At 39.7% G+C, this 13,628-nt stretch overlaps 1 protein-coding gene across 1 annotated transcript; it reads right to left on the reverse strand.

Moving 5' to 3' along the window:
• Nucleotides 1–1,202: 1,202 nt before the first annotated feature.
• On the reverse strand, nt 1,203–12,496 carry LOC5521638 (H2.0-like homeobox protein). The gene is made up of 3 exons (XM_032366979.2): nt 11,347–12,496; nt 2,945–3,079; nt 1,203–1,772 (listed from the first exon to the last, which is right to left on the reverse strand). The coding sequence occupies exons 1-3, from the start codon at nt 11,594–11,596 to the stop codon at nt 1,438–1,440; spliced, it is 720 nt and encodes a 239-aa protein (XP_032222870.1). The 5' UTR covers nt 11,597–12,496; the 3' UTR covers nt 1,203–1,437.
• Nucleotides 12,497–13,628: the final 1,132 nt, after the last annotated feature.

Raw genomic sequence — 13,628 nt, forward strand, 5'->3', positions numbered from 1 at the left:
GGGGTAGGTTTTGAAGAGTAAAAACTACTCCAGCCATCTCGTGTTGAAAGAGTAGTTTTTACTCCAGCTGTATCTTTTTAGAGCAGTAACAAACCACACCAAATATATAAAATAAAGCGAGTTGTTTTTTTACTCTGAATTAGCTGAATTTAAGAAGGAAAACGATAGTCTTTATTATATAAGACAACAGATAAAAATAATAATTTATCGTATTTATTGTTGAGACAAAAAACTCTACCCTGTGCCTAGGAGTTTCCTAAGATTTCCTACTACTGAAAACTGGAAGGAGGGAGAATCGAAAGGTGCATCGGGTGACTTCACCTGATTACCCCTCCCCTTCATATTGGCGGTTAACTCAAAGACGCTTTGGTACTAAATGCGAGTCTTTTCGAAACATTTTGCTTTAATAATTGAGTTACATGTCATTTTCCAAGGAAAACTAATACCATCAGTAATATGCATTTGATGAACTAACTAGAGCCAATTTTGTTTATTGGAGGCAACTCTATGTGTACTTGAGAGTGCACACCCCCCCCCCCCCCCTCAAAAGAAAAAAAAAAACTCCTTTCCAGGACCGTCTCTTTCAGTCAGGCGCCGCACTTAAACACGAGGTTCTGCTATACTGTAAAAGGGAAAGCTCTCCCACCCCTGGGCTCGAATTTGCAATCATAATCAGAACACTGCAACGCTAGCAGTCACAAATTATGAGCCTCCTGTAAAATTGCTTATCTCTGAGCCTCAGTCGGCTGGAATAAAACTTTTTTTGCACAGGTAACAAGACAGTTGTGTTAAGAGTTCGATAAATCAGTGATTTGCTGTCCAGTCACGTTTTCGATGGAAAATTAAAAATTTGCGCTATCCATAATTCTCGCGCTTTGATGAAAATGCTCGTATTTTAGAGCGCACACAGCATGGTATAGGATTATTTTACGATAGACAGAAACATTTTTAGATGGACAACTCTAGGAATTATATTTATTTTGGTTTTGAATATGAAATTTGAATGTAGCGCTCAGAGCAATTGTCCTGACATGTTGACTCATTGACGGCTGGTTGATAACTGATTGTTCTCGAGCCCGGGGGTGGGAGGAGCTTTCCCTTTTATAGCGGAACCTCGTGTTTAACCAATCGCGTGTTATAAAACTTTTCCAATTGAAGAGAGTTAGCATTGAGTGTGCCTCCCAAGCCATGTACACCAGATAACATTTTTAAAAATTTTCTTTATTCTTTACATACAGATTCTTATCTACCCTTATAATGATTTGGGCCCCAAGATCCCGGTGCAATTAAGTTTTTAACTATTTCTCCGTGATATTCCGTTACCGCTCGAAGAAAAAGACACCGAGCAAGATTTCCCGACATGCAGCGGGAGAGACATCCACGGGGTTGTTGTCGTCCTCATTTGTCACGCTTTTGCGCCATGCCTGTTGCGTGACGCTATGAGCCCGCGGTCTCGTCGGGCTCTGTATTAGTACTTGTCACAGATTCACGGGCGTCTTGCCGCCATTTCATTCTACGGTTTTGAAACCAGACCTTCACCTGATTGTCTGATAGTCCTAGCATCGAAGCAAGTTGGTGTCGATCAGCCTTAGTTAAATACTTCTGTACTTGAAATCTTTTTTCTAGTCCTTTACGTTGAAGATTGGAAAAAACAGCTCGGGTCCAGGGCCTGCGAGCCTTGCGCGTCTTTGTTTGGCCGCTGGGGGACTGTGGGTATTGTGAGGTTGATGACGATGGTTGTGTCTCGTATGTGCTGTACATGTCGCCATACACTGAAATCACAAAATGGAATTATCAGAATACCTCCTGGAAAAGCTAGCGACAGCAGTTAAGATTCGCTCTGTCTTGTGTACTGATATCTTGATACAAAAGGTTCCAGGTTCTTGAAGGGTAGGGGTGGGGCATCGATAAATAAAATTCTAATTCTAACATTTAAAATTCTAATAGCCTAGGTGGCGCAGTTGGCAGAGCGTTGCTCTGTAGTGCCTGTGCCACCTACCACAGGGTTCCGGGTTCGATTCCCGGTTCCGACGTGAGGTTGAGTTAGTTGGTCTCGTCTTTGCTCCTAGGGTTTTTTTTTCAGATTTTCCGGTTGTTCTACATCCACAAAACCAAACATTTTGATCTTAGCTGTGATAGTAGTCAAACATGAGTTGTATAGCCGCTAAGGCGCCTTCCTGGGCCTTCAACTCGGCCACATCTGAATCTGCGCTCTCGTAATTCAGCATCTAGCTGTGATGAGAGTGATTAGCTACTCTAATTCATTATTTTTTTCTTTTCTGACACGTGTGAGAATTAGGCAACCTAACGACAAGTGCATGCTAGTTGTCAAAAATGCCTAAGAAATTTGATCGACCAAGACAAAAAAAAATATAGCATAAGATAGACATTACACAACATGATTCATAATATTGTTTTAAGATTTTGGATATTTTCTATATGCTCTGTCTGCTAGTACAAAACAAATCCTTTGTGGGAAAACTATGATAAAGCTTTTTGCATGGGAACTTTGGCTAGTTCTTCAGCAACGAGCAAGGCACCAGAAGCAGGCCCGAACCCAGGATTTTTCTTAAGGGGATGCGAAATCCGAAAAAGTGGACCTAATTTTTGCTGGGGGGAGGGGAGTTCTCTGATAAAAATCCGACCACCCCTGAAAAAAACAAAAAGGGATATTTTATGCCTTTGCAGTATCTCCACGGGACGTTTGTTGTCGGTTTTGACTACATACCAGAGTAATCTAGCTTATGCTTTATAGTTTTGTCTACAAAAAGCACGTCTATTGAAACCGAAAGTGGACCTTCGGCCGTCGTGGGGGCCGAAGGGGGGCGTTCGCACCCCTCCCCCCCCTGGGTACGTGCCAGAGATGATGGTGTGCAATGTAACACGCGTTGCAACATCGAATGTTAGGTGTACATTTTTGATGAGCACTATCTTAGCTACATACCTGGTAGCTTGGCTGTGTTGATGTAGGACAAAGCGGGATGGCCTGAAGTGTAACATGAATTGCAACCATGGCCAGCGGTATAACACGTGTATGGTGGGCTCCAGTAGCCACCCGGTAGTAACTGGTAGTAGGAGTCTGAAAACGAGTACACATTAGACGACTAATATAGCCTAGACCGACAGACAAACACAATCGTAGTGTTGAATAGTTCGAGTAAAGGTACGAAAGACTGACTTCAGTGGCTGCTTGGACAGCGTTAAAATCATACTGTACAAAAGATGACATATTTGTTTGTTAATGAGGGAGTCATAAAGAAAATTATAGCCTTAGCTTTGCGCTTGTTTTCATAACATTTGCCATAATGTGGCAGTTTGCCGGTAAAAGGCCGCATTCCAGAACAAAAAAGTTGGTTTAACCGCGTGGTAATGGAATTAGTCATGCGTTTTTTAGCACTGGTGCCCAGGCCCAGGTTCATATGTCACGAGAGAACTGGGGCGAGCGCATGATGAGGAGGCTCTCGGGTAAATATTACATCGTACATCTGCACAAAGCTTTGAGCGGGTAAGATCGACCTGACGGTTTTTTTTTTTTTTTTTTGCTTGCTGCAAAAAGCTTTGAGCGGGTAAGATCGACCTGACGGGTTTTTTTTTTTTGCTTGCTGCACAAAGCTTTGAGCGGGTAAGATCGACCTGACGGGTTTTTTTTTGTTTTTTGTATTTTTGCTTGCTGCACAAAGCTTTGAGCGGGTAAGATCGACCTGACGGTTTTTTTTTTTTTTTTGCTTACTGCACAAAGCTTTGAGCGGGTAAGATCGACCTGACGGTTTTTTTTTTTGCTTGCTGCACAAAGCTTTGAGCGGGTAAGATCGACCTGACGGGTTTTTTTTTTTTTTTTTTTTTTTTTTTTGCTTGGTGCACAAAGCTTTGAGCGGGTAAGATCGACCTGACGGGTTTTTTTTTTTTTTTTTTTTTTTTTTTGCTTGGTGCACAAAGCTTTGAGCGGGTAAGATCGACCTGACGGTTTTTTTTTTTTTTTTTTGCTTGCTGCACAAAGCTTTGAGCGGGTAAGATCGACCTGACGGGTTTTTTTTTTTTGCTTTTCGTATACCCTTCCCCATCACTTTTTTTACTAAAACCTTTTAAAGAGGTTTTGCCGCAACGGAAGGCACCGTGCTTGGTTAGGTGAGCGGCGAAAGGCGACAAGAGGTGGTTATTGAAAACCCTATGGCATCGCTAAGACGAGAGTAGGAGGTTGTAATTTCTACGGATTATGTCGTTGATGTTGGGTAGTGTAGGGTTGTGACAAAGGGGATGCGACGGGAGTTTTTGTGGTTGTTACTATTAGGGCGTAGGGCGTCAATGCGGGGGATTTGTCTCTTGAGAAAAGCGGATTGGTGGCCACGCTTGAGGAAGTAGTTGGTAAGTTTACTGCAGCAGTTATTAAAGCTTTCTTTTGTAGAACAAATGCGGCGAAGGCGGAGGGCGAGGCTATAGGGGATTGCCCTTCTCCATTGCGGCAAAAACTGCCAAACCTGCCCATATATTAGAACCGATGGTCTAACAAGCTACACATTTCTCGGCAGGTCAAACACGTCCTATAATCTCCCACATAACCTGCTATACTAAAAACGTGATTTATATGATGGCCTACAACTTACAATATATTGGAGAAACTAAACGCAAACTAAAAGAACGCTTTAACGACCACCGCAGAACTGAAGACTCCCGATCCACACCTACCCACGCCGCTGAACACTTTCTAAAAACCTAACCACTCCGCTTCTGACATAGAGCTCATACCTATTGAAATAATAATAAGCAACCGCGACTTCATACGTAAAGCAAGAGAAGCCACACTGATAGCTCGCGCTGGCACTTTTGAGCCCGGTGGCCTCAACCGGCGTGAAGAAACCGTTTAGTAATCCACACCACCCTATCTACCATAATCCACTATTTTCCTTTACTCCTTACTCAACTACTATTTTTATATTTTTTAGTTAATCATTAATAAACTTTGTACATATACTAGCTGTAACATACCACTGTAACTTATTTTTAACCTGAAGGCATGGGCCTGCCGAAAATCTCGTTTAAAAAAACAACTCTGCGTTGTTGTCGACTTTTTCTTTCAAAGGTTTTATTTCATAATCAATGTTGATGCAGACCAAAAGGTCCGACGCACACCAGCAGATCGAGGCTGTCCGGTGGTTTTCTTTTTATGTTTTGCTTTTCTACTGGTCTGTCCATAAGCGAGGATAAACAGCCTCTCTCTGTGGCCGTATCTAGATAGTTTGGTCAGAGGAAGATAATAGAAGTTAAGGAAGCTTGCGTAGCAAGGGCCAAATGTAATTGAGATATCTCAGGGGCAAGAAGTGGGTGGAGCCTAGTGCGTTAGCAAGGCAATTTCCGCTTATTTTTTTATATTAAGTTTTCATCGACTATTATCAGCGTATTCGAGCGAGAAGCGTAACGCTAAAAACCTCTGATTTTAACTAAATGCCGCGAGATGATTATTGTAAAATGTTGGTACAATATAAGAACTACTTCTATTAATACTCTTCACGCGCTGTTCATTCAAGAATAATGCCAAGTGCATCACGTTGAGTAGTGGACACAGCTTTGTTTAAACAAGTTTATCATAACATTTTCCTTTTGAATGTTTAGTTTTCAATATCAACTTGATTATAGTGATACTTGATAGTGCATTTTGCTTTTCTTTGCGTAGCTTTTCCTGTTGTTCATCTGAGTAAACTGTTCCCTAAGATACAAAAACTCAAGCAAACATCTTTTCGATAGCCCTTGAAAAAGCATAGCAAATAAAAGTATTTTGCGGTTAGAATTACTAAATTCAAAGGGCAAAGCCTATGTTAACGCGCCCTTTGATTTAGTCCCGGGATACAGTAGTTGAAATATGGAAAAAAAACCTGGCAAATCATCAAATCACAGATTTCCTTCTAAAACAAAAACATCAGGCATCCGAAAAGTTCTGCCGTATTAAATTCGGCTATAAAATTTTGCTTAACTCAGCACAGTTGCTCCTTTTCCTTTATTTTATTTTATTTTATTTGATACTTATCGTATGAGTATTAATTAGCCCAGAGATATAAGGACCGTGGGAAACAGAATGAAAAGACTATACCGTACTAATATAAGGTGAATTAAAAAAAAAGATGAATTGTTAAGACTATAAACCCCACCAATGAAAATTGATATATCGCTCAACCACGCCTTGCTATTGTGACGACAACTTCTCGCGTTAATGGAATAACCTTAAATCGACACTGTTATGCACACAGCCTTTATGCTCAGACAATGGTTGCAGTAGTGTTATTTTCAAAAGTAAATCATGTTGGTATTTTTTTTTTACTTGAGTTGACACAGCTTTAGTAGTGTTCATCCAAACTCGACTGTGGTTAAACAAAACAACAAACGATCGATGAATGCTTTTAATCTCTTTCTGGGAAACCATTTCAACTGTCCTAAACATTCAAAAATTATAACTTGTTAGAAAGAAGAATTGTGTGTCGATAATGGTGCTTTGAAGTTCTCTCGCTGTTTGGCATTTCCCAGGCTCACCACATACTTGTTGACTGCCAACCACAACTAAGTTGTTTGAGTGTATTTCTTGAAAGTATTCCGGAACAAATGGTTAAATCGTCTCAAGCCCCTCACATTTTTCCCGAGGAAAAAGGCAAATACATCTTTCTCTCAAAAACGAATACCAGTGCCCCCTTGTATTTATCCTAGTAACTCGGTCGTAGTCTGGTAAACTTATAAACATAGACATATGAAAGTAACAACTCTAAAACAAAGACCGTATTTTCGTTGTTCTCACAAGAAGAGAAATTCTTTGAAAACCAGAACAACATTTGATCTTGTGTAGACTTCGGACGTTGGAGAAACCTGTCTCTTCAGACATCTAACGAAGAAAAATGCCCAAATAATGGATTCAAAGCAAAAAGCCCAATAATGGTTTTGTAAAAGAATAGTATTGCATCTTGAGGTTTATTTCTACGGCCATTTAGCGGTTAAGTAGAGCGTTTTAAAAAAAGAGAGTCTTATGGGCTACAATCTCACAGTTGGGGTAACAAACTTTAAGACAACAGCTGCATCCTGCTTAGTTTTAACAGAAAACAATCAGCAAAACACAGTCAGTAAGTACCTGCGAATTGATATCGCGCAAACTCGTGTGCTCGCCTGTAACGTGTCTCATGTGAACAAACTAACGCTCTAAGGTCCTGCTAACTTTTGTTGCTTTTATACTTTGCTCAGTCGATATTTACATATGGTTTTTAACAAAGCGAAATCGTTGGTGCAGGTTCTTTTCTCAAAGAAATCTGACTAACGATACCCCACAAGTTAATATTGAAAATTGTTATGATAATTGTTCTCTAAAATACCCTCCATAACGACTTCCTTCCATACAATAACATTGTCTTGCTCTTATGATAAGTTAAAGATGATCCCACTAAAAATGAATAAAAAATCTATTGGAGTATCAAAGATGGTGGTCGTTGTATTGAATAATACAACGACCACTGTGCTGATTTTGGAGAAGTCGCAATTACTGAATACCTCTGCTACCTCTTCCTTAGAAGAGACCAAAAAAAAAAAGGAGGGGATTTCTTGCGCGTATGATTTTTTAATGCCCTGGGCATGCTGTCAAGATATGCCGAGAACAGTTGTACTTGCAGTATACTTGGCAAGAATATTTGCTGTATTCTTGAACAAAAATAAAAACAATCTTAATGAGTATATACTTTGCAAACCAACTGCTATATCTTTGACTATCTGTTGAAATGTAAAGGCTATCGACCATAAAATTCAATGAAACTCTTTATTCTGGTACAAGCCGTCATTTATCATCATTGATGTAAAGAAATAATAAGCACTCATTCGTGGCTAAACTTCATGTTCGTATGAAAGCAGCACTTTACACTAATTTTCTTGTTTCGTTCTTATTTTTGGAGCAATTTAAGGCTGAAGATGTTTTTAACAATGTTCCTAAATTTTTAGTGTATATGAGAATACAATACCCAATGAATTATTAGAAAGAGAATTACACAAATGATCAATAGCAAAAATATTTAAAGGTGTTTTATAAACACAATCCGATTTTGCATTAAGAACACATCACACAAAGAAAACTCGGCATTTTGCTGCTATGAACAGCCTCGGCATGTTCTTAGCATGTTCTTAAAATTTGGTGAAATCTCAGGCTGGACGCACATAAAGTTTCTTTTAAAAAACAGTATATTTCTTTTACTTGGAATCTACTGGACACCAACAAGAACCAGGAATCTCCAAAATCGTTGCAAATCGTCGTGTCGTTGAACAATTTCCATTCAGGAAGAAGATTTAAATAAGGGGCATTATCTAAACAAAGAGACGAAGTACAAATAGCCTGACCATGACAGACTAACTGAAGAAAAAACAACAGCAGTAATCCACCGCAAATCCATGTGAGACAAGTGAGGTGGGACACATCTCAAAAACTGTCAACGACAACCGATGACCTACCTAAACAAACTCCCGCAACACATACACATTTCTAAAGAAGTTACACATGAGTCTTGCAGAACGGTTTTGAAAAACCGTGAGCGATGTTCTTGTGCTTCATGCGTAATCGCGAATAAAAACGTTTTATCGTTTATTTTTCGATCGGTTCGAAAACCATCGTAAGTCGCGTGGGTTTCGTCGGCCCTTGTTTTCGAGTCTCTGTGATCGGAAGACTTGGACGACACTTGGTTCGTAAAACAAAACTGCGCAAGGTAGCAAATGGTTTGTAAAAGGTTTATTGTGGTGTTCATAGTTATTCAATAATCAGATCAGTTTTATTCAATGTTTTTTGTCAGGGCCCTTTTTACATAAGAAAACGATATCATGCATAGCTAACGCCTAGAGTATAGAATCTGTATTTTACTGTTTCATGTGAGCACAACTTATGTTTATTTTTAGCGATCTTTATATGACGCTTCTGACTTATAGAGGCATTCGGTTTGCATCCCCGTAAATGTAAAAAAATAAAAATAAATAAAAATAATGATATATAGATATATATTTGCCCGCGCGAAAAAAAAATAGTTTTTAGGTTTATTACTTATTTTAGAAAATAGAAAAACTATCGATCTTAGAAATTCTTGGACAAAACGCCTTTGTTAAATAATCTTGAAGTCAGAAAGTGACTGGTTTTAGGGCTGACAATCACCTTGTGCACGTAAGGAACTGATTGTGAATTTCCATTCGCCAGCAAACATTAGGCGATGGAGGTTGTTAGTTAAAACAGATGTACTTAGAAAAATAAGCTTTGCACAAATGGCGTACGGCTTTCAGTTCTCATGCCATATAAATGGAAGCATAACTACAGGTTTACTGATAAAACATTTCAAATTGATAGCCACTTCTTGAAGATAAAGAGGGAAATTCTTTTATCACAAAGAATGAATTGAATGAAAAAATAAAAGATTTAAGGAAACAAAAGACGAAAAGAGTACTGTTAGATACCAAGATAGTCTGTTATCGTTGAAGGGTTTTAAAAAAACTGGTGAGGAAGAGCGCAAACACAATTTGTCCAAGTTACAGGCATGTCAAAACAAAAACTTTTGCAGAAAGAAATCCACAAAACTTGTATCTTTTTTCACTGTCTCCTATTTGTATGATTGCTTGTGATGAGAAGCAGAGATACAAGACATGAAACACTTAGTGTATTTAACTTTTTAAGAAGAGAAGGTTCTCGGCCAGTAGGCTTACAACAGATTTGATGGCTGACTCGCAAAGAGAGAGTTTTTCTTCAAAACAGCTTTGTTGATACAACTTTCAATGAAGTATGAATACTATTTTTACTATTAAAACATCAATAAACAGCCACGCAACAAACAACATCACACTGTAACCCTATCTCGGACGTATATGAAATGCAAATAACAAAACGAGTTGAAAAAATATTTGTTGCATATTTTTGTAATAGAACAAAAATACTTAGGTGGCAGATATGCTCGTTCGGCCCTTTTTTATATAATTGAGAAGTTGCTCCTCATCTTTACTGTGCATTTGAGTTTTCGGAGAGGGAAATCAGTATAATCTTGATTTAATTGACTAATGTTACTTTTTTTTTGCAAGAGCTTCTGCGGCCATTCATTAGTTAGCAACTACTGTTCGTCGAAAGGCAAGTAAACCCAAGTAAAGAAGTGTATCCTTTACCTAACAATACCGGACAACAACAAAGGAAGGAGTCTAAACGAGTTGTAAAAAACGCCTCCGGATTAGACATCTTAATTGATTTGACCGACTACGGACTGAAAATGTTCGTTAAGAAAAAAACGATTAGCAATCATCAATTATCCAAGGACATCATTTTAGTAAATACATGAGACAATTTGCTTACAAGAGTCCAAGGAAGGGTCTGAAATTAGTGTGATGTAAAGGATTGCATTTTTTTAAATGCGTTTCTGACCGTCAGTTGCTGGTCGGCTTATTTACGCGCTCTGTTTATGTATGTAATGTACCGTCAGGTGAAGCGATGAAAACAGCTTTCACGAATAAGAACAAAGCGGCAATAAAATCAACAGACATTCGAGTCTCTAATCCCCAGCTATTGGACAATAAAAGCTTTAATCTCCGAATTTCATAGAAAGATTAACAATGTTGCTGTGATTTGAACTCTGGGAAAAAACAGTAGGTGCTTGAAAACATATCATGAAAGAATCGTGTACAAGTTGTACTCGCGACTGAAATGGAACACATCTTGAATACCATTGCCACTTGGAGTTTGCTCTCTATTCTTTTACTGAGGTTTTGATCGTTTTTGTGCGAAGTAGGAATTTCCGTTCAAACGCCTTTCATCACAGTATACACTAGTGTTCTATTCTCTTTGCTTCATAACGCTCTTGTTATAATAAAGTAGACACAATGTGAAGGCGCTTGACCGAAATGCGAGCTCTAAGGCTGATCTCTCTTAGATAAGCCCCGCGAGTGACAACCAAGCAAGCAAATGAAGATAACTCAAACGTTTCAAAAACACTAAAAAAGGTCTCCCTGATCGTTGACGCGTTGCCCATTCGTCCCAACAGCGCAGTCGGTTAGAGTGCTCCATGTTGTACGAATCTCGTGTCGCGTGCTGGGACCAGCGAGGTCTAACACCGGGCAGAAGTTATAAGCACACAGAATCTTTTTAAGATCAATCTCAGTTGTATTTCATATGACCCGCGGTGGTTCGTTTATACCACACGCATCTTGCGCCAAATAACTGTTAGCAGAAGTCTATGTTAATAGCGCGAGCATGCCTTGAGAGCACCAAGAGCAATATTCTATCGCACTCGGCCTTTTGTTCCAGTTAAGCATCTCAAACGCCGATCCAACGCACAGGGGAAAGACTTCTCTCACTAAGGTACGAGTCTGACTTACCATATCTACTCGGGGATTGATCCGTTGATGGTCGTGATAAAAGAGAGTCCACACCAAACCGAAGGGTTGGAACGCATGGAAGATCTGTGGAATTTTTACTAGAGCTCGGCGCGGTGGCTGTGCTTGTCTCGCCCACAGTAGAACTGTGTACAGCAGGAGTTTCTGTCTCAGGCTTAACAGGTTCAGCTAAAATGTCATCAATCCGAAAAGACGTAGACCGGCGGGCCTCGCCTTGTCTTTCTTGGTTCATTGCTAGAAGAAAGCTACGTGTTTCGTCGTACAGCTTGAGCTCTCTGCCTGAGGTCTCTGTGGTTCGACTGAAGTGCACTTTTCCCAGTCACACAAAGAGAACGATTGAGCTGTCTAGTCCCGATACAGCTTTAACAGAGCGACATAGTGACAACCCATTGTTGATTGTCACCGTTCTGTCCATTAAAGTTGATTTGTTGATTTATCTCATTTATTCGAGCTTACACCTTTTATCACATCCAATAATCCACACATTTATACACACACACAAAATAAGCTGAGATAATAGCTCCAATAATGGCAGATCAATTTAGGGTATTGTACAGTAGAATAGTTCGTTACCTAACAACCTAATGCCACCTTTTTCAAGTATAGAGTAGCTCGTTCAATGTAATCTGTCAGGTTCGATACAAGCACCAAGCTAATATCAGGAAGACTGAATTGGGATTTAATGTTGCTAAATATTCGTGACATATCAATGGCAGTTACTTGTTATTTTCTAAATTGTATCGCGAAAGCTGTGAGCATATCGTTGTCAGGGACTCGTTTCACGCCCATCTACCCGTAAGAGCCCAGGGCATGGCCTTTTATCACGCTCTCTGCGTTGCGGGTATAAATTTACATCTGAATGTCAATTAATCGTATTAAAAGCAATTACCAGTTAGTTAGAATCGTGCGGCCTTCGTCGCCACTGAAACTATGGAGATAGCCGGTTCGATAACCTATCAACTATAGCAAATAATACGACCCACCGCACGCACCGCCTAGGCGTCCTACACTTTCCTGTATTAATTTCACATTTGCCATCTATGGACGGAAATCTTTGAGTCACACAAATGTTGTTTTTGTTAAACGGTGTTTTCTTTAACTTGGTGCTCGAATGACAGTGGTTTGTACCTGAACAAAGGTTGCTGACACGTCCCGTTTATGAATAAGCTGTTCTGTAAACACATTAGCCCGCATAAAAGGTGCACCTTCATAGCGCGACGGCTGTTTATAAAATTGGCAAATATTGTCCCGTATAGATTCCGGTCGACAAAGACCTTAAAAAGTATGTTCTTGTGTCCAAGTTTCTCGCAAACCTCCCAACCACACTTATATCCGCATTTGCTAGTATAGGTTAGTTTGAACGACTTTCGCAAGGTTATGAATTTAAGAGGGTGCTTTTGAGCGCGCTTCAAGCTCGTTACTCTCGCGAGTCACCGTGAAGAGAGGCATCTCAACAATTTCTTTTAGCAGCACAAGAGCTGTCAAAAGTGCCTGAAAACTAAAACACCATTGGGACACAAAGAGGTGCATAAACCTATTGTTTGAGTGAATTTTTCTCGGAAGAAAGGTAGTTAGGATTGTATCCGATTGGTGGCAATTATAGAATACGTGCGGAAGCTAAAACAAATACTCATCACTTTGTTGTGCTATCAAGTGAAGGGTATAATCCATTGATATCTCTTATATGATCTTACGAGGAGAGCTAGCAGATACACGCCTTTATCTTTAATTACTCGCCTGCGTGGAAATGGATTTGGATATGAAACCATAGCTTGCGCGCTGGTCGAGGAAAGGAAAACTGAACCTATATTGTTCTGTCTAAAAAAATGCTGTTTTTATGGCCACAAAATTTATTTTGTAAAAGAATATCTACAATACATCATACCCTTATGACTGAAGAAAATTTTCTATAGACCCTGAACTCGACTTCCATACTACCAGATCACTCGCGTAATCTATTGGTGTGGTGTGATGGTGGTGGTGGTTGTTGTGAAGCGAGCACAAACGAGATGGAAGTCGAGCCCAACGCATGAAAAGGGAACGAGAGGAGGAAATCTTAAATTGGACAATTTTATGCGCTTGCTTTGAGCGTACGTTTCTATCTACCAGTAGAGGCAAATACATGTATGACGTTTTGTCCAGGGATACCCAAGAGATCCTAATTTGTTCAACCGTCTCGGCTGTGCGTGGCGTACCGTAATGATTCGAATAAGCGCCCAGGGCGCTTATTTAATTTTCTAGATCTTTTTGGAGAGGGAGCGCTT

This window comes from Nematostella vectensis, chromosome 2, assembly GCF_932526225.1.
Source record: "Nematostella vectensis chromosome 2, jaNemVect1.1, whole genome shotgun sequence".
In the NCBI taxonomy this organism is placed as follows: domain Eukaryota; kingdom Metazoa; phylum Cnidaria; class Anthozoa; order Actiniaria; family Edwardsiidae; genus Nematostella; species Nematostella vectensis.